The following is a 24604-nucleotide window of genomic DNA, read 5'->3' as shown; positions in this document are numbered from 1 at the left end:
GAGAAGAACCTAAAGGTCACGACCGGTTCACCCGCCGCTCCGTCTGGACGGCTCTTAGTTTTGATTTTGACCTTTTCCACAATTTACTTTAGTCCTTATTCACCGGTGGAGTTGAGTTGTGTCACCGGATGCAGCCATTGTTCTACGTTTTAGCTTCGACTCGGATTTGTTTGTTACCTGTTGCACCTGCTACGAACAGCTAGCTCACGAGCTACCCGGCGGCTACTGTCGAGCTAGCCGGCGGCTACTGTCGAGCTAGCCGGCTCCCTCCCATATGACCCACACAGCTTCTCCAGTTTGCTTTCCTTTCCTTCTGCTGCCAATATGTCCTGTCTGTCTGTTTGTCTGTTTGTTTGTTTGTTTGTTCTGTTTGTCAGTGTCTCTTGTCCCCATGTAAAGCGTCTTGGTGGATTCAAAAGCGCTACATAAGTTTGAATTATTTTTATTATCACAACCAGGTCATGACTCAAAGTCCAACACCGGACCTGCAGCAGCACGCCGAGGTTCTCCGGAGGTTTCTAGAACCACAAACGCCTCACAGTTCACCTCAGAACTAAATAATGGAGATTTAAATGTTTTTTTTACAGTTTTGTCTTTCAGAAAACCTGCCGGGAGAGTTTTTTAAACTCATTTGGATATCGATAGTGCCGAGAGGAACATCTTTCAGATAGCACCACCTTTACTTGAGAACTAAAGCCTGGATTACTTGATAAACTGATGGTAGTCAAGCCTGGATTAGATGTGCTGCGTTTACTTCACGTAACTTGGAGGTGTTTAATCAAAGCGCGGCGTGGTCACCTTGTAGCGCGTCTGCTCGCGGTCGTAGATCTTCTTCAGGGAGACGGTTTTCGGGGCGAAGAAGTTGCCCAGTTTGGCCAGATAGACGCCGTTCCTAAGCCCCTCCTCCAGCTCCGTGGTGGGAGGCAGCTCCTCGTCCAGACACGCCTCTATCCATCTGCAGAGAACACACACACACACACATGAATATCACAGTGAACACAACGAGGTAACACACTTAAAGACACGGCTTAGGGGAAGATTCACTGTTTTTTATTGGAAATAGAAAGCTTGAACATTTTATAATGAGATTTATTGACTTTTCATCGGGCTTCACCTCCATTTCCACGAGGCTCAACTTCATGTTGATGTACAAACATTATACTGCTACACTCTGTAACTGTATCACTAGTGTACCTCCTCCTCCTCCTCCTCCTCCTCGAGTTCCCAGCATTCCTCATGTGTGACATTTCATTTATTTTAGGTCAACCAGTCACATTCCTGCCACAGAGACAGAGTTAAAAAAAACTACAAGCAAAGCCATAAATCTTAATGACTTTTTATAACCGTTTTTCCTAAATAGAGCCTGAATGCACCGCTGGCGGTGATTAGCTCTCTGCTGTTCAACATGTATTTGTTTGTGGGTTTTCCTTTGATGCATGGCCCCGACTGATCCACGGCTAAGCCCCGCCCCCTGCGGCGACACCGTCTAGCTGTCAGAGCCATGGAGACCACACCGTCACCAACCGCACTCCCTGAAGATATACGGCTTCATCTCAAGTAATAAAGAAGACGGGTCTAATATATGCGTTTTAAGTATATATCCATACTACGCAGTGATTGGCCAGTCTGTGTTTGAGGGCGGGACTTAGCACTTAGAAGTGTTCTTACTCTACTTTGAGAACTAATTGATGTGATAAATTCAGATAATCTACTTTCTCTACTACGCTGTTTTGTAGAATCAGCTTATTTAAATTAAATATTTATTCCTGAGCTATCAGAAGTGCCCTTTAATCTCTCGTGGTTGTGCTTGTATGTCTTTATCTTTCAGCCCACATCGTCTCCTCTTCCAAACATTACCACGCGACCTCGAGCGTATCAGTGTGAGGTCAAACATGGCCGCCCTCTTCCCATCAGGAAACGCTCCTCTGTAACCAAAAGGGTTGTCAAGCAACAACAAGGTTAACTCTATCCTGGGTGAGATTAAGAGATTCCTTTCTTCCTCTCCCCCTCACACACACACACACACACACAGCAACACAAATGTGTGTGTGTTGGTAGCTTTCTCTATTCTTGTTGGGACATTCGGTCCCCGTAAAACACGCAGCTGAAACAACTTCTCTGTCAGGAAGTCGTGACACGGGGTCTCCAGACAGGCCCCCCATTGAGGGGATGCCCCCCCTCCCTCTCTCTCCACGCCGGAGCAGTGAAAGGCTCCATAAAGACCCGCTCACTAATGGCTCTTTCATCAGAGGCGACACACCCTTTTTCTCCTCCAGGCCAGTGTAAACAGACACACCTCCACAGGCTGAAGGTGATTCCGGCGACCGAGATGTGGCGTTCATGGGACAACGCACTCGGAGCACAAAGCTACGATACAGGGCTGCAAACGTATCCACGATCAAAATGTGATGTCCGTCAAATGATCAAATTATAAAAGGTTAAATGTAAAATTGGGCCGTTTGGCTTTCACGGGAAGGGCAGGAGCACAACGTGATCAGAACTCCGTCTCTACATCAAAGACCATTGGACAGCGCCGCAGGAAGCCGAGGAAACGACCTCGTCTCCTCCCGGCGCCGACAGGAAGCGGAATGTCGGCGCCGGGTTCAGGGGTCGGTCTCATCGGAAGCCGGCGGTGTGGAGGTCGCTTCCCTCCTGCTCTGAGTCCTAGAAAGTTCTCCACAGGGGGTCCGGTGGTACATTCACATGAATCATCTTAGGCCTTTCCTCACTTCCTGCCCCCCCCCCCCCAGGTTTCCCCTCTGAGTCACAGCAACAGCTGCACTTGATGTTTAATACAGCTGAAGCCAACGGACCACACGCCTCGTCAGCGCTGGCTGTCTTCCCTCGTCCGTCGGGGAGCGGCCCAACGGGTTCTCACCGCCGCGGCGTCCGGCGAAGGAACCACAAATCATATCGCTCGTCATCTCGGAGCGACGGAAAAATACTTCTTCAATAGAATCAGACTGAATGTTGAGATGTTTCAACAGCATTTAAAGGACCACGATAAGAAAGTCCTACAAAGTCAAATGTATGTTCCCTTTTAATTCACAATAAAAGCATCGCTGCAGGAGATGTTAAAGAAACAGGAAGTAGATGATTACTCGTGAGTCATCGAGCTGAAAACAATTAATTAATTTGTTGATTTAAAAAAGGAGTGAGGAGCTTTTCTCTGCATTACGTTTATGAACTGAAGACTTTGCCGTTTGTGACAGAACATTTTTGGAAGTTGAATAAAAGGTTTTTCCCACATGATTCTCTGCAACTATTGAGCGTCGACTGGGGAACACTTTGCATCTTCTGGAGTTGAAATGCATAAATCTGATTTTACTTTGAGACAAATTAAGGTCAACACCGTTAGATGGAGACACTACCACTGTAGTCCACAGGGGGCAGCAGAACCAACACTACCACTTTAGACCACAGGGGGCACCAGAACCAACACTACCACTTTAGTCCACAGGGGGCACCAGAACCAACACTACCACTTTAGTCCACAGGGGGCGACAGAACCAACACTACCACTTTAGTCCACAGGAGGCAGCAGAACCAACACTACCACTTTAGTCCACAGGGGGCACCAGAACCAACACTACCACTTTAGTCCACAGGGGGCACCAGAACCAACACTACCACTTTAGTCCACAGGGGGCGCCAGAACCAACACTACCACTTTAGTCCACAGGGGGACGACAGAACCAACACTACCACTTTAGTCCACAGGGGGCGACAGAACCAACACTACCACTTTAGTCCACAGGGGGCGACAGAACCAACACTACCACTTTAGTCCACAGGAGGCACCAGAACCACCACTACCACTTTAGTCCACAGGGGGCACCAGAACCAACACTACCACTTTAGTCCACAGGGGGCACCAGAACCAACACTACCACTTTAGTCCACAGGGGGCACCAGAACCAACACTACCACTTTAGTCCACAGGGGCACCAGAACCAACACTACCACTTTAGTCCACAGGGGTCCACAGGGGCACCAGAACCAACACTACCACTTTGTCCACAGGGGCACCAGAACCAACACTACCACTTTAGTCCACAGGGCGCCAGAACCACCACTACCACTTTAGTCCACGAAGGGCACTAGAACCAACACTACTACTTTAGTCCACAGGGGGCACCAGAACCAACACTACCACTTTAGTCCACAGGGGGCACTAGAACCAACACTACTACTTTAGCCCACAGGGGGCACCAGAACCAACACTACCACTTTAGTCCACAGGGGGCACCAGAACCAACACTACCACTTTAGTCCACAGGGGGCACTAGAACCAACACTACTACTTTAGCCCACAGGGGGCACCAGAACCAACACTACCACTTTAGTCCACAGGGGGCGATAGAACAAACACAAAATAAAAGCTCCTCTTTGTTGCTTTAATGAAGTTAATAATATCTATTTTCAGAGCTCGAAGCTTTGGTTAAAACTAGGGCTGCAACAACGAATCGATAAAAATCGATTATTAAAATAGTTGGCAACGAATTTCATTATCGATTCGTTGTGTCGCGCGATTATTACGGCGCTCAATAAGTCACGGAGTATAAACAAAGTTGAGTTGAGCGCAGAGCGGCGCTGGAGAAACAAGAGCGGAGCGAGAGGAGAGACTGAACGCTGCGTTGTGAGAGCCAATCAGCGCTGAGCTGCTCCTCTGTTGATGAATCTAATTGGCTGCTGCTGCTCACGTGGCGCTGGATGCGGAAGTCATTCACGTCGTCGGAGACATTCACGGAGCTGAGTGAGCCTCCGGGTGACGTTATGAACCCAGACACCAGGGCGCTACATGTCACGACGTGTGTGGCATTTCCACAAGAGTATAACGTGGAAAACGTGGTTATTTATTCCGTGGCGGATAGCGGAAAATATTTTTCCATGGAGAAAGGCAACGGAGATAAACCACGACTCGCTGTGAGCGCTGCGCGTGCAGACACCATTTAACGGAGCGGAGCAGCGCGTGTGCTCTGATCGCTCTTTTAATGAAGTATCGATACTAAAAATATGCTAAATCACATCGTTTTTAACGTACGGGTACTTTGTTAGAATCGCTACACCGTGCAGCGTGACAGCAGCAGATGTAGCGGACTAACATTCAAGCTAACCTAACTTCCCAAACGCTGTGGACATCTGAACGCTGATTGGCCGAGACGCGACACGTCCATCAAAGATGTTTTATTGCGAAGAGCACCACTTCACATTTTTTCCGCGTCTCACTGCAATCTCAACGGCAGCGGGCCAGGTGAGAAAAATAATAAATCGGAACGCGTCTCTGATATTGTTCAGGGGGCCACATGGGGACCACTGCTCAGGAGAGGAAAGCTGTCAGTCTGTTTGTGACGGTTCATCACCATGGTGACCAGTGAACAGGTTCATCACCATGGTGACCAGTGAACAGGTTCATCACCATGGTGACCAGTGGGTCTCCAGGACCTTTCCATGACTAAACCAAATTTCCATGATTAAACATTTTGTGAAAACTCTGTCTATACGTGACAAAGTGAGAAGATGTAGTATTTAAACTAACAATGAGAATTCCAAAGCATACTGTATATATACAGTGTAAATTAAAATTTGAATGAAACAAATTTGCATTACTTTTCCAAATATTTTGGGATTTTATTTTTTTCAATTACTTTTCTAGGCCTGCTAATAGCCATTTAAAAATTCCATGACTTTTCCAGGTTTTCCATGACTGTACGGACCCTGTTTTGAATAAAGGGTTGAAAATTAAAGTTTTTTTGTTTTTTTATCCGATTAATCGATTAATCGATAGAATAATCAGCCGATTAATCGATTATCAAAATAATCGTTAGTTGCAGCCCTAGTTAAAACCTTGAAAACAAGTCGGTCCATCGTCACGAGGCGACGAGCCTCATCATTAGACCTTAAAGCGAGGCTCAGCCAGCGCATGAACCGCCCTCCACTTGAGCCTCAGTGAAACCCCCCCCCGCTGTACACAGATACGCATTCTCCACAACACGAGTCCGACCAGAAACACACAAAGGAGGGCCAAAGTTCATGATGCTAATTGTACACAACAATGTCCTGTATCGTCTTCCCGCACCCCCCCCCACACACACACCCCTCCCCATTATAAATGAGTGAAAGCAGAAAAGGAGGAAGTGTTGTGTGTTTTACAGAATATCTGGAAAGGCAAATCATGTGTGGCAGCAGCACAATGTCGAGGTACAGATGCTATTAAACACACACACACTTTTCTGTTTCCTGTTACCCGCCCACCTCTTCCATTGTGACGAGTCTAATTAAAGACGGGGTTTTAAGAGCCGTCTGGTTCAGACCCAGCGAGCGCTCACAAAGCACAAAGAGGGGGAGTGAAACCAGGAGAGGAAAGAAAAGAGGAAAACACACAGAGAGAAAGAGAAGAAGAGAAAGGAGACGCGAGAGCCACGATGTCCGTTTCATGCTTTGCTGCCGCCGAGCTGGTGACCCGACTCCACAGACGTTATCTTCATATTCCACGAGACAATACATGTATTATTTTTGGGGTTATTCATTCACACGTCACCATATTTATAAAAACTTTCAAAATAAAAGCCCTGGACATATCATATTTGCACGGGAGAGATTTTCTTTTTCTTTTCTCGTTAACGTCCCAAAACATGAAAATAACAAACAATCCGAGCAGCCGGGTCTCTGCAGATTAACAAACTCACTACGATGAGGTCATCGTTTTAGTTTTTTTTAGATAACGGTCAACATTGTGCCTTTTACGTTCCTCTAATCTTTCACGGTTCTCAAAATTGAGAATTTGTTAATTTTTAATGTGATTAAAACTGATCGTTGAGGGACATTTAACCCAGAGGGACGTCGTCTTCTTACAAACGGAGTCATTAGTTCACATGTCAGTAAACGTGATGAGGAAATAAAGTTGATGAATCAAACGCTGATGTGAAAGCTGAATGGATCCTAAAAAGTCGAACAAGCTCAATTATATAAAAACATCTTTATTTTCTCAAATGAGAGTCATTCATTTTCTATTAGTGACATTACAATCATGGTTCATGAAAGTTTTAATAATGAGCTAGACATATAATACATCACATGTGCTGCAGTCTCCATTATGTTAGTAGAAAAGCCCTCTCTTTACGAAGAGCAGACTTTTAATGGGTGTGACCTTTGACCCCAGAGGCAATCCAAAAGGATCATTACCAATCACATCCGACCAGCCGGGGTCAAACTGTGCAAATATTAAGAAATCAAGCCGTGAGAGAGAGTCAGGTAGGCCTGGGGGGGTAAGAGTGTGTGTGTGTGTGTGTGTGTGTGTGTGTGTGTGTGCGTGTGTGTGTTTCATCACCGTGACCGATTCAAAGCACTGATCCCAGGCCCGTGACGGATTTCCATGAACCGGAAGAGTAACTCGCGGCGTCGTGTTTCACAGACGGCCAGGTGAGAGTCAGTGGAGGGGGCGGGGCCTCTGCGGAGGGGGCGGGGCCTCTGCGGAGCACCCATCCCTCTCCCTTTCATTCCCACATTCTCTGCTGTTGACACTGACTCAGGCCAGAGTTCTGGCAGGAAACGTTTACACAGCGACCGGAAACACGGCCTGCAGCGCTGCAGACCTCGAACGCATCGCGATCACACCGGCATGTAAAGTCACAGTGAAACTGTAACTGCGTGTATTCGGCATGCTGCTGTTAAAGCAATGCATTCTGGGACTCAGAACGTAACCGTTTTCTTATTCCAGATATTTACCGCTTATTAAATACTCCCCATTGTGATTACAATACAGTTACAGTATTTCCCCTCTACAGTAGGTATACTGTAAATGTAACATTATATTGCTGGAGAAGCTTAATGTCACTAAAATGTCGTAATCTTCAAATTACAGCATTTACCAATTACTGTACATTTTTATTACAATAAATGACTCCTTTACAGTAGGTATACTGTAAATGTAACAGTGCTGGAGAAACTGCTGCCACTAAAATGCTGTAATCTCTAAATTACAGCAAAGTACTAATTACTGTAATTTAGATTACAATGGGTTACTGTATTTCTCCTTTACAGTAAATATACTGTAAATTGTACATTATATTGCTGGAGAAGCTGCTGCCACTTAAATGTTGTGATTACAGTAATTTACTGTAAAGGGTTTTCCAGCACAGGAATGTTGACCTCAACAGGTCACATGATCAGGGTTCTTACACATGTTGACCGATGAATTTCCAAGACTTTAAACCAAATGTCCATGACCAAACTGAAATTATCGGGAAAAACATGAACAATTTAGAACATTTTGCGTGTTGAGAGCGTACGTCGGCTTATATTTTGAGCGTCTTTCTTTAAAAAACATTCATTATTTCAAACTTGGCCTAAATTATGTGATAACACATTTCCATGACTTTTCCAAAACTTTTATGATTTACGTTTTTTCCATGACTTTTCCAGGCCTGGAAACGACCATTTTAAAATTCCATGACTTTTCCAGGTTTTCCATGACCAGAACCAGAACATGTCGTCCACCTCACAGCCCGCTAACACGAGTACAGTCTGTTGGTGTGCAGCAGCCAGACGAGCCACTGAAGTTATCATCCACGGGCACCGAGGAATACATATTCATGACTTTATGAACCCCCCCCTGAGGACAGATGGTATCACCCACATTGTTCGGCTCTTATCAAACACAATATGGAGGCTCGAGGTTACGCAACCTGCATTGCAGCAGCGGCTGCACACAAGAGGTGTTTGGAAACTATTTGAAAACAGGAAATTACAAGCGGCCCGAGCCGGAGGAGGAGCTGTGTGCAGGCAGAGCGACAGAGCGACCCACAGCATGAACTTCAACGGCACTTTATCTGAAAGAGAAGTCTTTGACTGCCGTCTAGTTTACGCCTCGGCTTTGAGCAATGATTCAGACGAGTCATCTCTTTTTCAAGACAGAAATTGGGCAACATTTCTAGTACAAACGTTTGCTTCCCAAGGCAAAAAAGATACGTTGTGACAGTTAACTTTAGAAAACAGGGATCATTGTAATAATTGTGATTCATTACCCCAATAATCACATGCTTGTAAATATCCTCGAACATGCTAAAGCTAGCTCTGCTGTCGATTTCAAAAGATTGGATCACAATGTAGTATCATCAGTAGGGATGGGTACCGAGAACCGGTACTAAGTCAATACCGGTACCTGATTTGACGGTATCGGTTTACCGTTAAGCCGCTGGACATACGGTGCTGCTATCGGTATATTACGTGACCCTCATCCCGGTTTGAGACCCCTCTGATTGGCCAGCGGCGCGCTCTTATCATTGTTGTGATTTGTGTTGTGACTGTGAGACTCCCGCAGTCATGGCGGACAGAAAGCGAGCGATCAAAGGTCTGGGTGCACTTTCAAAATTGAGTGGCGATAGTGCAAAGTGCAATCTTTGTACTCAAGTCGTTGCTTGTAAAGGGTAACACAAGCAACTTGATGAAGCATTTGCAAACGAGACACTCGTTGAATCTCAAACGGTGCAGCATATTTGACAGCCTAGTAAACACTGTGGCTGCTAGTAATGCTAGTGCTAATAGTGCTAGCATTAGCACAACAACAACGTCTTCCTCCTCCGTGCAACCTGTGCGAGAGTTGGGACGGGCTGCCCTCGACTCGACACGTGAAGGTAACATTTGTTTTTGTTTATAACTCTACAATTATTAACTCGGAGCCATCAAGCAACTTCTAATATATGTCCCCAAATAATCCCATAGACAACGTCAGTCAAGCAGCAGCAACAGCGACAGCATCCACACAGGAGAATGTTAGGAGAAGTCAGACAGCGGTGGCCTCTCCATTCTCTATAGCTAAACGAGGGACAATGACACAGGATCAGAAAACAACATGTCATAGGGCTATCGCAAAGTATATTGTGAAGGATATGCAGCCCTTCAGTACAGTGGAGTCCAGTTGGTTTAGAACTTTTTGGGCCGGTAGCTGGCTTAGCATAAATCGCTATCTAATTGTTAGGTAAGTTAGCCCTAGTTTTGACTTGCCAACGTTTTCTTCTGTGTTGAATATAAGCAGACTGCGTTGTGAGCATTCTTGCACTCTATGTTACTTCTTAAATTGGATGTTCTGAAAAATCTACAGCATAGAGTATGGCAGGTAGCATATAAACAGAAGTGCAAAGATGTAACATATTATTTACAGAGAGTGTAGTAAGTTATTCAGTTTAACTGATGTAATAAATTACAATATACATGTATATAATTAAATATGTATGCTTGTTGCTATTTTTCCAACTGTAGGGAGATGACCACAGCCCTTAACCCTAATTACCACCCCCCTTCCAGAGACACTCTGTCCAACACACTCATACCTGCTTGGTATAACATCGAAAAAGAGAACCTGAGGCAGAGCTTGCCAGTGTGGAAAAAGTTGCCATTACAAGTGATGGGTGGACCAGTATTACACAGGACCACTACATAACGGTCACGCCCACTACATTAACCAAGGCCAGTTGAAGCAGAAAGTCCTTAAGACACAGGCAGTATATGAGTCTCAGAGTGGGCCTGTTGTTGCTGAACAAATAGATGAAGTCCTGGCTGAATTTGGGGTGAGACAGAAGGTCGTCGCCCGTAACTGTCGACAACGCTCCAAATATGGATGTGTGCACGAGCTACAAACAAAAAAGCTTGATGTTTGCGCATTCTCTAAACCTAGGGGCACAAAAGGTTTACAATGTGCAAGCTATCTCCAAGTGGTCAGCAAGGATCCGGGATGTGATCGTTTGGATCAAAAGATCCTCAATGATTAAGACCATTTTCAAAGAGCAGCGCCTCTGGGTAAGAAACTTTGCCTCATTGTTTCAGTGTAATTCAGACAGGACAGGAGGAATAAATACATTTTAATTGGTCATCATTTATATATTTCAGGCCTGCCTGACCATTCTGTGGTCCTTGATGTCAAAACCGCTGGAATTCTCTTTATCTCATGGTGGAGAGATATGTGGAGCAAGAACCTGCAATGCAGGCAGCATTCTTGGACCCCGTGCCAAAAAGCTCATGAAGAGAGACAGGTATGAATTAATTAATGGTCTAAGCAAACATAATAATGCTATTATAATAAGTCTTAAAGATAGTTCATTCTTGTCAGGATGAAGAAAATCCATGTCATGATATAAACAAATTATTGTATAACTAAATGGTCAATACAGTATACATTATAATTTTGTAATTTAATATCAGACTTGAAGAGATCACAGATGAAGACTTCAGGAGGGCTGAGGACTTTGTCAGTCTGATGCGCATGCTGTATACAAGTACCCTGTGTGTGTCAAGCGACAAGTCTTCTACATGTGGCCAGATAATTCCATTCTGCAAAACTGAAGACCCACTTAACTGTCAAAGAGGAGGATTCCACATTTGTGTAAAAGAAAAGGTCTGGGGTGACCTCTCCAAACGTTACCAGGTACAGCTGCATATCTTTCCCTAATAATGAGTAACGATATATACCCTCCCTCACTGTGAAGTGTTATGTGAAGTGTTATTATTTTCTTGTGTACAGGATCATGACATAATGGCCTTTCTGGAGGAGGCCACTCTTATGGATCCAAGATTCAAGGGAAAGCTGAGTTCTTCTGATGAAGTTTGGGAACGACTGAAGGCAGCAGCATTGAGGGAAGTAAGTATTTATCAAAATTACATATTTAAGAAAAAGTTTGCAATGTTTACTACAGTGTATTTTTATTTGTATTGCAATAATGTGCATAGCAACATTAATATGTTGATATCCCACAGATGTTAGGAGAGGAGGATGCAGTGCCAGTGGAGGCTCAGGAAGTGGAAGTGGACGAGGATGAAGAGGATGAAGAGGAGGAGGTGGAAAATGTAAGTAAGACATGATTCTGTAATACCAATGATATATGTTCTAACAAAAGCAATAAGCCTGAATACATTTACATGGTAAATATTATATTTCAGCCTCATGTTGTCAAGAAACCCAGGGTCTCTGGGAGGAACTCTTCGCTGAAGAGGATAAAGAGTCATGGAGGAGCCTTATTCAACAGGAAACAACAGCGCCAACAATCCTCGAGAACATCAGGAATGAGCTGTCCGCACAGAGGGCTCCTTCCCATCCCTACATCAGAAGACCCTGTCCACTGGTGGTGGAGAAAGAAGGAAACTTTTCCTGTCCTCTCTCAGCTCTCCACCACCTACCTCTGTGTTCAAGCCTCCTCAACGCCTTCTGAAAGAGTGTTCTCCACAGCTGGCAACACTCTCAGTAAGGAGAGATCTCCGGAGAAAGTGAACATGCTTATCTTTTAAACAAAAACTGTTGAGTGCAGTATTTAGTTTTCATTCTGGGACATGTTTCCATGCATTAATGTTACAAAAAATGTTCATCCTCTGTTTGAGGGAAAACTCCAAAAAGCATGATAGGGAGAGCCAGGCCCCTTTAAGTTATTATATTTATTTTTGTCTGCTTCTGAGAAGCTAATGTAAGTTATACAGTTACTTCTGCAAGACAATATCAATAAAATAACTGTTTAATCTTCACATCTTGTATTCATGTCTATAATTTTGAGCACCAAATTATTGAAAAGTATCGATAAGAGTATCGAAAAATACCGATACCGATAAGCAATACCGGTATCGATAAAATCCTAACGATACCCATCCCTAATCATCAGGGATATCAGCAAGATCAGAGTATATTACATCTAATAAAGATCTATTTAGTTGTTTTTTAACTATTTGGAGCTTGAACGCACGATAACGTCGATCAATGGACCCTTCCCGAGTTAGCGGTTAGCTGTTAGCAGAGAGAGGAGGAGCATGACATTATTATTCGTGACTACAGATGAAATATAGCCTCTTAGCTAACTGGTACATTTACAGAAATGTTATTATTAATGTGCAAAGTCCCTCATCAAACAAACCAGAGCAAAAACAACAGGCGATGCTACGCTGTTAGCTTAGCAGAACTGTGCCGCCAACAGCCAACTTTAACTAGCTAACGTTAGTTTTGCTCTTGCCAATTTTAAACAGATCTGTTGATTTTCTCTTCTTTTACCGTAACCCAGTATAAAGAGCACATGTACTGGTGTTTATAGCTGCATGGAGGCGCCCACAGTCTACTTGCTCCGCCCATTAATGGCGAGCCGATAACATCCGCCACAACAGACTCCTCTCGAGGGTTGCGAGCGAGATGAAAGCCCTTATCTGTCGTCTGAAGACAGAGAGGGACCGAGGATGAAAGACTCTCCTGCATGATGGACACGAGATAAAACACGCTATCTCTGTTTCGGGAGGAGGATTCTCTCGCTCCGCCACCGACGGCTTTTTAGAAAGACGGGGATTTAAAAAAAACGCAGTCCAGCACCGAGAAGCGCCGACGTGAGCGCCGCCATGTGGGAAGAGAACGAGAAGTTCTCGGCTTTTCTGCGTCGGCCTGCAGCTGGAAAGTTGTAAAAGTCCGAATACTTCATGTCAAAGACACAGAAGTGTTGTTTTACAACAGGAAGTACAACACAAACACATCACATGGTTTTACCTGTCATGTTTGGAGGCCTTTACAACCAGAGTCCTCACCGCATTTAAAAATGGTATTAAATTAAATGGAGAGCAACACAGCCTCAAAGACAGGTTGGAAATATTTTTTAAACAAGAAATAAGCTCGTCCAATAATTTCCTTTCGCCTGGAATAAAATGATGAAATGAAAAAGACGTGCGTTTGCTTGACAACCATGAGCGCCAACAACTATTATTAATGAAGTTATATGTTCTACATCCTCCAGTCTTACATAAACAGAGTGACTATAAACTCTTTAGACAAATTACATTGAAGATAATTCTCCCTACACAAGATTTTGTTCTAATCTTCCTAGAAATTCACAATTCTGGTTGAGGCCCTCCATCGCCAGGCCCCAAAATGTTGCTTTTCAGTATGTAGAAAAAGCTTCATTGAACCCAAACTGACGGCAGCCATGTTTGTAGTTTCCGTTGTTTATGATAACTGTGGCTTGGGAGGCAGCCTGAAGGGACGGGCCTCTGCAGCGGTCTGGCTCCCTTCATTGGAGACGAGCTCTCAGGGCGCCGGTGGAAGGTTTCCAGTTATTCTTCCGCTCAGTCGCATGCAAATAGGAATTTAAATAAAAGTATTTGACATACAAACGTCAGCACCTTCTTGCACGGTTCATTCAGAACACCTGCAGAGTGTCGACCAGTTAGAGTGAAACACAGGGTTACTACACATTTTGACCGATGGACTTCCAGGACTTTTAACCAAATGTCCATGACCAAACTGAAATCTCGGTTTATACATGAAAAAGTGAGAACATTTAGTATTTAAACAATGTGAATTCCAAAGCATACGGTATACATTAAATGAAACAAATGACCAGCGAACTTTTCAGTTAAGGTGCGTTCACTTGCAACGTGAAAAAAAACACATTTGCGCCGCCAGTATGAGAGCGTATGCGGGCTAATATTTTGAGTGTCTTTCTTTCTAAAACATATTCATTATTTCCTGAACCTGAACCCCCTCTCAGAACCTAAACAGGCTCGGGGAGAGGATGAAGACCGTCGTGAGGTAGACGAGGAGTATTTGGGGAGTATAATGAGGGCGAGGACTCTGTATCATCACACGTCACATGACCTCACTTTGTTCAGACGAGCTCAACACAAACACAGGATAGGTTGAGGCGACACAACACCACTAACCAACAAGTTAGGTTGAGGCAACACAACACCAACATGTTAGGTTGAGGCGACACAACACCAACAAGTTAGGTTGAGGCGACACAACACCGGACCCGTCCACCTCCACTACCGCCCGCTGAGGGCTTTATCTGCCTTTAGCGTCGGTATTCCTACAAACTCTGGAGGAGACCTGAAACACAATATCTCGTATTTGAGAAAGCAATAAAAGACAAAACAGGTCGGCGAACATTCAAATACGGCGCGATAGCCTCAGACGCCTCCTCTGGGTCCGGAGGGAACATGAAAATGAGCGATAACACAGAGTTTGCATCCGAGAGAAAGAGACAGTGTGTGCGTTCAGGTTGTCCACACACACACACACACACACACACACACACACACACACACACACACACACACACACACACACACACACACACACACACACACACACACACACACACACACACACACACACACACACACACACACACACAGCATTCCCCCCCCCCCCCCCGGCGTTCCCCTGCAGGTTCAGGTGTCCCCCCCCCCTCACATGCGTGTTCTCAAAACACAGCATCGTGTGTTCTCCCCGTCTCTCTGGCGGAGGACAGGAGGTGGACTCCACAGCGAGGCGCCCGTTGCTATGACAACGTTTATACAGTCAAAGTTGATCCCTGGTGTCGGTGCTTAGTGTGAAGATGTCGGCCATATTGGATCGTTTACATTCCTCCTGATGCAAATTTAAAAGATTCAGGAATTACTTGTGTTTTGGTTTTTGTAGTTCATCGTCTTGTTGAGTGAAGCGGCTCCGAAGAAAACCAGAGTCATGTTACTGCTGCTAGTACTACTGCTAACAGTACTGCTAGTACTAGTACTCCTGCTACTGCTGCTGCTAGTACTATTACTGCTAATAGTACTTTTACTGCTAATAGTCCTGCTACTAGTACTACTATTCCTACTACAACTAGTACTTCTACTACTAGTACTGCTACTAGTACTACTATGAATGCAATACTAATGTTACTACTGCTACTAGTACGACTACTACAACTGCTACTACCACTACTAGTGCTACTTCTAATACTAATACTAGTACTGCTACCCCTACTAGTTCTGCTACTAGTACTACTACGAATGCAATACTACCGTTAGTACCACTGCTACTGCTGGAGACAGCATGCTTCTCGAGTTCACTGCTGATGTTAACACAACTTTAACATTTCTTATTATAAAGTTATTCTTCTGCTGCATTTAAGAAGTCCTCTTCAGAACCGGTGACGTGTTCCCGCTTCCCGTCAGCGCGCTGCTACTCCGGCACTCATCAGCCCAACGGGCCGTGAAACAGAATCCTACGACGAGTTTTCTTTCATTTGGACAAAGACTGCAAATTCCACTCTGACGCGCACACTTCTCGGGGGAGGGGGGGGGAGCTGTCTGACTCTGGTGATGTGGCGGGAAAAGTTGAGTCATGAACATGAAGAACGTCGGCAGAGAGTTTCACGGTCGATTGTAACGTGAGATATTCCAACGGAACAAAACTGCTTTAACAATTAAATAAAAGGGAAAAAAGGCTTTTATTTTGGCGAGTTCAGAGACGGACCGTCGCTTGTGAAGTTCTTCCGGGAACTTCCTGGAGATCAGAGACGGCCGGCGGGCCACACGTCAGGCGAGGCGAGCGGACGGACCGACGTGCGCTCAAACACCGGAACCGGTCGCTATGACAACAGTGGTTTTCTGTGGCAACAGTGGGAAACACTCAAGTCAACCGACTGAGTCACTTCCTGTCACGCTCAACGCTTCCTCTTTCTGTGTGTGTGTGTGTGTGTGTGTGTGTGTGTGTCCTCAACCACTTGTTCACCAATTGCAAATAATTAAAAAGATAGTGAGAATTATAAAAGTTTTTTCTGAAGTGCGCTGATTTTAAAAAGTTACGCTCTACGATGATATCGTCGTTATTTTATCGCCTCGCATTAGAAGTTGAATATCGTGAAACGAGAGCGTCGCCTCGCTCTTCTTCTGCGAAACAGACGACGCCACAACGGTCTGAACGTCCTGGTGACGCCGAGGGGAACGCTCGCCTCATTACGCCATGATTGGTCCACGAATTACACGCAATTATGTTAAGTATAACTGAACCGGGACGTTGTCACGCCAACAAGACGGGTTCCAACGAAAAGATAGAAAGATATATTTATATATTTATTGATATTTCTTGATTGCGAGTCCCGCTGAGCTCCAGCTCTTACCGCTTGGCTTCCTCCAGGTGACACAGGTACTCGTAGGCCATGTTCTGCTGCCGCTGCTCGTCCATCTCCTCCGCCGTGAGCCGCTCCACGCCATCCAGGACGGCTGGGACACGACAACAACAACAACAACAACACAAATGAATGACAGCAACACAAGAAAAGATGCAATGGCTGAATGTGCAGAATAACTGATGAGAGGAACCCGGCCTCCTTCACCAGAGAACCGTAAACACTAGAGGAACCCAGCCTCCTTCACTAGAGGAACCCGGCTTCCTTCACTAGAGGAACCCAGCCTCCTTCACTAGAGGAACCCGGCCTCCTTCACTAGAGGAACCCGGCCTCCTTCACCAGAGAACCGTAAACACTAGAGGAACCCGGCCTCCTTCACGAGAGAACCGTTAACGAGAGGAACCCGGCCTGCTTCGTTGTTGTCTCGTGCTCATTAACACGGATAAACTACAGAACAACAATGGGGGTCAGGAGGTCACTGGGTCGGTTCCCAGAGTCCAGCCTGCAGAGAAATGTCCCCCACTGGAGTTCATCCTCCGTCATCATGGAGGGGGCGTGTTTCGGGGCTCGGGGGCGTGTCTCGGGGGGTCCTGTCACATCAGAGGTGGGAGCTCTGGCCACATCAACAGGTAAATCCTGATTCCACCCGCTGGGAGCTGGACTGCCGTCCTCTGTGTTCACAACACTTAAACTACGGATTACTGTGCAACCAAAATAAAAGATGGAGGCCTGAACCTCACGTTTTCTCCTGGAACAACGTGCTGCTCCCAGCAGAGTTCAGAGGTCTTTAGATCCCCGGGTGGTGCTTGTTGAGTGTTCACAACTTCTGCACCTACAATATTCTCCACATTTCACCTTCATGCAACTTGTAGTTGTTTAAACTCGTTTAAGTCTCACGCGGCCTCCTCCTCCTCCTCTTCCTCCTCCTCGCGCTGCTTTACACGTTTAAACTAACGCGGAAGTCTCGGGGAGCCATGCTGTCAGGAGGCACCGCGAACACCGCAAGAAACCCTCAAGTTCCTGTGCACGCGCAGCGGAGCCCCGCTGGCCCGGTCCGCCGGTCCCGGGTCAGCGGGGCTGAAGCACCTCCAGGACACACACACACACACACACACACACACGGGGTAACTTACAGCCATATCTCGGCCGCAGCCTGTCCGCCTCGTCGCTCGTGGACATCCTCCTGTCGGCGCCTCAAGTCAAACTCACTTCAGCTTTCTAGGGGACAGTTTGTTTCTCGAACTTTCCGGAGACTTCAATACAAATATTTTTTTTAAAGCATGAAGAACGACGGAAACCCGGGAGGACCTTTCGGCCCTGTAGTTCCTCCTCTGCGCAGCTTGGACTGGAGACTACTTCTCTTCTTCTCTTCTTCTTTTCTTCTTCTTTTTCAAACCCCACTGATGTCACTGGGTGTGTTCTTCCGAATCCTGAAGTATGTGTTTCAGGAAGCGGAGCTCCGCGGCCTGCAGGGGGCGGCGGCCCGGGCCTGCAGCCGCGGCGCCCCCTGGCGGCCGGGGCGGCCGGGGCAGGCGTGGGGCGAAGGTGTGTGTGCGTGGGGGACACACACACACACACACACACCTATAAAATAACATTTATTATTAATTGTTAAGTCAAAGTTAATTCAAATGAATTTGGAAATAATTATCTATTTATAATCAGCTACTTCAATTTCTCTCTCTTTCTCTCTCTCCTCTCTCTCCTCTCTCTCTTTTTCTCTGTTTTTTTGTTTCACATTTTTATTTTATATTATTTTAAAAAATGAGAAGAAACTTAATTGAAACACTTTTTATTGTATTTATTAATTTCGTATGCTCTGTTTAATTTATTTAAATGCAATAAAAAAGAAAATATTCATGTATCATATTTTTGGTTTCTGTTTCATTGATTATTATTTTATATTATTTTCTGATAGAAGAATATATATTAACTTTTTAATTGTAATTATGTTTTTTATCATTTATTAATAATAAACACAAAGTTTCATTTCTCCACATCAGATCATCATCCACTGAGTTACATTAAATTATTCTTTATTTATTATTGCATATATTCTCTGTTTTTGTTTATCAGCTCAAAAAACAATAAGCTTTACTTAGGATTTATATATTTTAAGACATGCTAAAAAAACAGTAAATATACTTTAAGCAGAGTCAAAACAAACCTGACAGCATTCTGTTTTATGATATCAAGAGATATCCAACATTTCTCTTCTGCCTTTGACTCAAATACAACAACAACATTTTATTAATTTAATTAACTCACACATTTAATAATGTGATGCCTCATTTGCATATTAAATCACGTCATTACAGTCCGAAAAGTACTTTTACAGTCAGTAACTGAGAAGTGTCTACATTAACGTGTTTCCTTTGATAACACTGATTAACTCATTAACTCTGATAACACTTTATAAATAATGTCTCCATTGGATTAAATTACGTGTTTAATTAGTTTGTTTTGCCCTCTCGGGAGTTTGAGGAGTGAAGACCTCATTTAAGGTCACGTGACCACGTGTTCATCCATTCTGTCCGGAGAGGATAAAATCTGATTGGTCGTTGGGTTCATTCACCTTAACACCTCACGGGGGCGGGGCTTACCGAGTCCGTATAAGAGAGCGTGCAGGTCCGGTGTGTGGAGCGAGACTTCCCGGTGGTCCTGCTGCTACCTCCTCCTCCTGCTCCTCCTGCTCCTCCTCCTCCTGCTCCTCCTGCTCCTCCTCCTCCTGCTCCTCCTCCTCCTCCTCCTCCAGCACCATGGACAGCTCCGGGATGCTGCGTGCGCTGCTGCTCGCCGCCCTGCTGTGCGTCGCGTGTCGCGGACTGACGTCCCAGGAAGTCTCCGAGGAGGACTCCGGACCGGACCGAGCCGAGCCGGACCGGGACCTGGTGAGACCCGGGAGGGTTCAACTTTCTCAGAATTAACAAGCTTCTTCTTTCCGTGTGTATTTGTTCATGTGTCGATGTTTCAACGTTTCTATAATTTACATTTTATAAAGATAAAAATAAACAAGTGCATCTTTTTTTGTTTAGTTCAGCTTCAGAGGAAAATAACTTGCTGAAATTATTTGAAATAACTGTTTTTATTTGTATCTGTTTTATTGCGCAACCGTTTAAAAAGACATAACAGATATAAGTGTCAAACATAACTTATAGATCAGTTGATTTTTGATTATTATTATTATCAGATGTTCTGTATTACAGATGTTCTGAAACGTCATGTGCAACCGAGATATTATCTCATTAAGTATGTGCTAATTTATGAAAGATTATAAAAAAGAAATGTAAAATTTGGGGGAAGCCGGGTAAAAAAAAATGGTGTAAATTGTTGTTGACATATTAAGAGTGTGGTCTGACTCCTCCTCCTTGCCGTCTGACTCCTCCTTCTTGTGTTCTGACTCCTCCTTCTTGTGGCCTGACCCCTCCTCCATGTGTTTGACTCCTCCTTCTTGTGGCCTGACCCCTCCTCCATGTGTTTGACTCCTCCTTCTTGTGACCTGACTCCTCCTCCTTGTGGCCTGAATCCTCCTTCTTGGTTCCTGCAGGTCTCGGCTCTGGAGGTTCTGCTCAGGGAACACAGTCGGGTTCGCCCCGCCGAGAAGAGAGGAAGCATCGCTATGGTGACGCTCTACTCTCTGATCATGTGACACACCTGTACCTGAGAGAGTGATGTCATACACCTGTACCTGATAGAGTGATGTAATACACCTGTACCTGAGAGAGTGATGTAATACACCTGTACCTGAGAGAGTGATGTAATACACCTGTACCTGATAGAGTGATGTCATACACCGTTACCTGGTATAGTGATGTAATACACCTTTACCTGAGAGAGTGATGTAATACACCTTTACCTGATAGAGTGATGTAATACACCTTTACCTGAGAGAGTGATGTAATACACCTGTACCTGATAGAGTGATGTCATACACCTTTACCTGAGAGAGTGATGTAATACACCTTTACCTGATAGAGTGATGTAATACACCTTTACCTGATAGAGTGATGTCATACACCGTTACCTGGTATAGTGATGTAATACACCCCCTTTACCCCCTCCCCCCCCTCCAGTGTGGGACAGGTGACCGCTGTGCCGTGAAGTTCGGGCCTCGCATCAGGAAGCTGTGTGACTGCGGCCGAGCAGCCAACTGCAACTCCTACCTCCTCAAGTGCATCTGAAGCCTTCTTCTTCTTCTTCTTCTTCTTCTTCTTCTTCCTCTTCTCATCCCGTCGTCATGGCAGCCGTGGCCTGAGAATGAGACTACTATAGTTTCCTGTGCGCATGTTTAATGTTCAATAAATATCTCCGTGGACACGTCGTTGTGCTGCTTTATTTACACAGAGAAACCAGTTTTGATTGGCCCTTTGCTAAGCCCCGCCCCCTCTGCTTCATGGAGGTGTCAGAGCTGCGTTGCCATGGAGCCCACGCTGTCACCAACTGGACCCGCCCAATAAACATGATGAGGAGGATCAGGCACGTGCACAGACATTTTGGGGGGCAGGTGCTCAAACCCCAAAAAAGGGCACCCAATGCCAAAAAAAATATTCTGACAGAGTTGAAGCATTAGCAGCAATACACTGATGAAGCAATACATCCTCGACATGCATTTCCTCTGGCAGCATCAGACCACTAGCTTTCATTTTCTTTATGAATAAAGAGGAATTATTATATAGCAACAACAGTACAAGCGTTCTGATTGGCTAATGGCCACGTATTGCCCTCCTCCTGGTCTGATACGGATCCGTATTGCCCTCTTACGTCATTTTCAAAATGAGCGATATTGATAGACATCAACAGCCAAGAGCAGTGGTCCTCAAACTAAGGCCCGCGGGCCGGATACGGCCGCCTCCACATTTGGCCCGGCCCTCTGAACAATACCAGAGGCATTATGATTTTTTTTTCAGTCTGGCCACGCACATCCTAGACTAGCCCATGTTAAATAGAACGGAATAAGAATACTCTCTCTCTTTCTCTCTCTTTTCTCTCTCCTCTCTCTCTTCTCTCTCTCTCCTCTCTCTCTCCTCTCTCTCTCCTCTCTCTATTTTCTCTCTCTCTCTTCTCTCTCTCTCTCTCTCTCTCTCTCTCTTTCTCTCTCTCATCTCTCTCCCTCTCTCTCTCTTTTCTCTCTCTCTCTCCTCTCTTTCTCTCTTCTCTCTCTCCCTCTCTCTATTCTCTAAACATAACTAACACTCAGTAACCAGCTGGACGAGGCTTTGAAATCACGGATTTCGTGAGTTTTTGTTTGTTTATTTGTTTAGGAAACGTCGGACCAGTTGTGACGTCATGTTTTCAGCAGCGCTAATGTTGTGGTTGATTTATCAGAAACAACGTCAGGGGACAAACACCGTCATGACCTGTTTGTCTGGTGCTGTGCGTCAGAGGAGAAGGAGGTGCAGCCGCTTGGTGGCGCGAGGAGCACTGCGCGGAGGAGGAAGTGGAGGAGGAGGAGGAGGAGGAGGAGGAGGAGGAGGGAGGGGCGCGGCGGGGGAGGAGAGGGGGGGGGTCTCGTGAGCGCTGCGGAGCAGGTCGGGGCGAAATTCTCACACAAACTCAAATTAATGCCCCGTCGGATATTAAAACACATTTGGGGGGACTTGATGACAGAGAGAGTAACTTTTATTCTTAAATACTGATGAATGAAAAATGTGTCTCCAGCAAAAAGGGCACTTTTCTCATCCAGGGCAAAAGGGCGGAGCTTGAGCACCACGAGGGCTCTATCTGTGCACGTGCCTGAAGAGGATGAACCCAGGGGGAGAACCTAAAGGACAACAACGTTCACGGGGATAATTATTAAAGAGCAAAAGCTTAAGCCACGCCCCTAATTATGCTAATTCTAAGCCTCACTGTAATGTGAACAGGTCTTACAACCGGAGTGTTTACATAACTGTCTATTTAGAGTTTTTACATAACACAAATATGTACTGAGTTAAAACCTGATTCAACAAGTCAAAATATAAAAAGGCATATATTACACACACACACACAAACACACACACACACAAACACACACACACACACACACACACATATGCATTCACATGTTTCCAAAGGTTCTCCTGGTGCTCACATTCCCAAATATAGTGTAAAACCTTTAAGAACATTCACACAATATGTCGGGATCGTGACCTCGAGGCCCGTCATCGTGTTTCATGTGGAAGAGAAGCTCTCACAGGAACATTTAAAAGGTGCATGTAAACATGTCACATGTGCAGCAGCACACGCCTCCATGTTCTCACTTTCATTGCAACTTCAATCTTGTGAACGTGAGACAAACAAATACAAGACAACGAATACAAGTTGTGTCACTGTAGCAGAAGATGTGAAGCGTCACGAAGTCGGTAAAGTTAACGTAAACAAAGGGAAGGTAGCTAGCGTTAGCCACCGTTAGCTCCCGGTCATACCAGACCGAGAGACTCGATGAATGCTGCATTGTATTGATTATGGATTCAACTATTTTGCAACTAAAACGTTCTTTTATTTCAGTTCTTATCTCTGTGGATTCATCCATTCATCCAGTCTAGATGGGTGAAGCCACTCGGACTCCATTGTGTCCGGAGCTCCTGTGTGAGAGCAGCTCTGTTGCCCCGGTAACCAGATCCCAGTCTATGCTTCATGTGTTAAAGCTGCATTCTCTCTCCTGACCACCAGGGGGCTCCTCTGGTTGTATAGAAGCCTATGATTCATGTGTTACAGCTGCCTTCTCTCTCCTGATCACCAGGGGGCTCCTCTGGTTGTATAGAAGCCTATGATTCATGTGTTACAGCTGCCTTCTCTCTCCTGACCACCAGGGGGCGACTCCTCTGGTTGTATAGAAGTCTATGCTTCATGTGTTACAGCTGCATTCTCTCTCCTGACCACCAGGGGGCGACTCCTCTGGTTGTATAGAAGTCTATGATTCATGTGTTACAGCTGCCTTCTCTCTCCTGACCACCAGGGGGCTCCTCTGGTTGTATAGAAGCCTATGATTCATGTGTTACAGCTGCATTCTCTCTCCTGACTACCAGGCGGCGACTCCTCTGGTTGTATAGAAGTCTAGGCTTCATGTGTTACAGCTGCCTTCTCTCTCCTGACCACCAGGGGGCTCCTCTGGTTGTATAGAAGCCTATGATTCATGTGTTACAGCTGCCTTCTCTCTCCTGACCACCAGGGGGCTCCTCTGGTTGTATAGAAGTCTCTTCATGTGTTATAGGCAGTGTGATGTAAGACCAGACCCGTCTTGGTGGATATTGATCATCGGAGGTTTCCTCAGACGTCTTTATGCTCCTCAACAGATTCAGAGCCGTGGTCTACTGGAGACCCTGAAGGCCTCACTGGGACTAGCAGACTGACAGAGAGTCCTTTAGAGGATGAGCGGTTAACCTTTGAACCCGTGATGAGGCGGAGCGTCATCATTTATCTCAACACATCCAAAACACCGAGAGACGCAACATTGCTAAGTTCCTCCCCGGTGAACGGAGCTGATCAATACTATTGATCCTCTCTGATGGGTGTCGTGGAGGATGGAGCCTGTTGATCATCCTCTTTATGGTAAACACTGGAGGACCGAGCCAAAAACAAACACTTACATCACATTTTATTGATATAATATAATATCTATATAAATCTGACCTGTTATTGTTTCCCTTTGATCTCTTTTGGGCTTCTTGATGACGATGATGATGATGAAACATTAGGGAGAGATTTCAGAA

At 45.3% G+C, this 24604-nt stretch overlaps 2 protein-coding genes and 1 long non-coding RNA gene across 4 annotated transcripts in view; 2 read left to right on the top strand and 1 right to left on the bottom strand.

Moving 5' to 3' along the window:
• iqgap1 (IQ motif containing GTPase activating protein 1) overlaps positions 1 to 18364 on the bottom strand; it is a 45155-nt gene extending 26791 nt beyond the window's left edge. The window contains exons 1-3 of one of the 2 annotated variants that reach the window (XM_056413237.1): positions 18047 to 18364; positions 16905 to 17007; positions 799 to 955 (exon numbers count right to left, since the gene is read on the bottom strand). In XM_056413237.1, coding sequence (XP_056269212.1) covers positions 799 to 955; positions 16905 to 17007; positions 18047 to 18092 — 306 coding nt within the window. In that variant the 5' untranslated portion in view covers positions 18093 to 18364. The remainder of the gene's footprint in view (positions 1 to 798; positions 956 to 16904; positions 17008 to 18046) is intronic. The other variant, XM_056413236.1, reaches the window with a different exon arrangement.
• LOC130193063 (uncharacterized) lies at positions 11381 to 11965 on the top strand. The gene is made up of 4 exons (XR_008831497.1): positions 11381 to 11422; positions 11519 to 11635; positions 11752 to 11841; positions 11935 to 11965. It is a non-coding gene; the product is annotated as an uncharacterized LOC130193063 (long non-coding RNA).
• A 1256-nt stretch (positions 18365 to 19620) lies between the features above and the next one.
• Positions 19621 to 21230, top strand: cartl (cocaine- and amphetamine-regulated transcript-like). Its single transcript, XM_056413387.1, has 3 exons — positions 19621 to 19804; positions 20461 to 20535; positions 20987 to 21230. Exons 1-3 carry the CDS (start codon positions 19673 to 19675, stop codon positions 21092 to 21094), a joined length of 315 nt encoding a protein of 104 aa, XP_056269362.1. The 5' UTR covers positions 19621 to 19672; the 3' UTR covers positions 21095 to 21230.
• The last annotated feature ends 3374 nt before the right edge of the window (positions 21231 to 24604 follow it).

Source organism: Pseudoliparis swirei, chromosome 4, assembly GCF_029220125.1.
Source record: "Pseudoliparis swirei isolate HS2019 ecotype Mariana Trench chromosome 4, NWPU_hadal_v1, whole genome shotgun sequence".
NCBI classification, from domain to species: Eukaryota; Metazoa; Chordata; class Actinopteri; order Perciformes; family Liparidae; genus Pseudoliparis; species Pseudoliparis swirei.
Note: the sequence above shows the minus strand (reverse complement) of the source record. Positions and strands in the feature narration are given on the sequence as shown.

Excerpts from the sequence above, each read along its gene's own strand:
- cartl (XM_056413387.1), top strand. The coding sequence starts at position 19,673 with ATGGACAGCTCCGGGATGCTGCGTGCGCTGCTGCTCGCCGCCCTGCTG. Across the intron at positions 19,805-20,460 it reads CCGAGCCGGACCGGGACCTG|GTCTCGGCTCTGGAGGTTCT; the intron begins GTGAGACCCGGG and ends TGGTTCCTGCAG. Across the intron at positions 20,536-20,986 it reads AGAGAGGAAGCATCGCTATG|TGTGGGACAGGTGACCGCTG; the intron begins GTGACGCTCTAC and ends CCCCCCCTCCAG.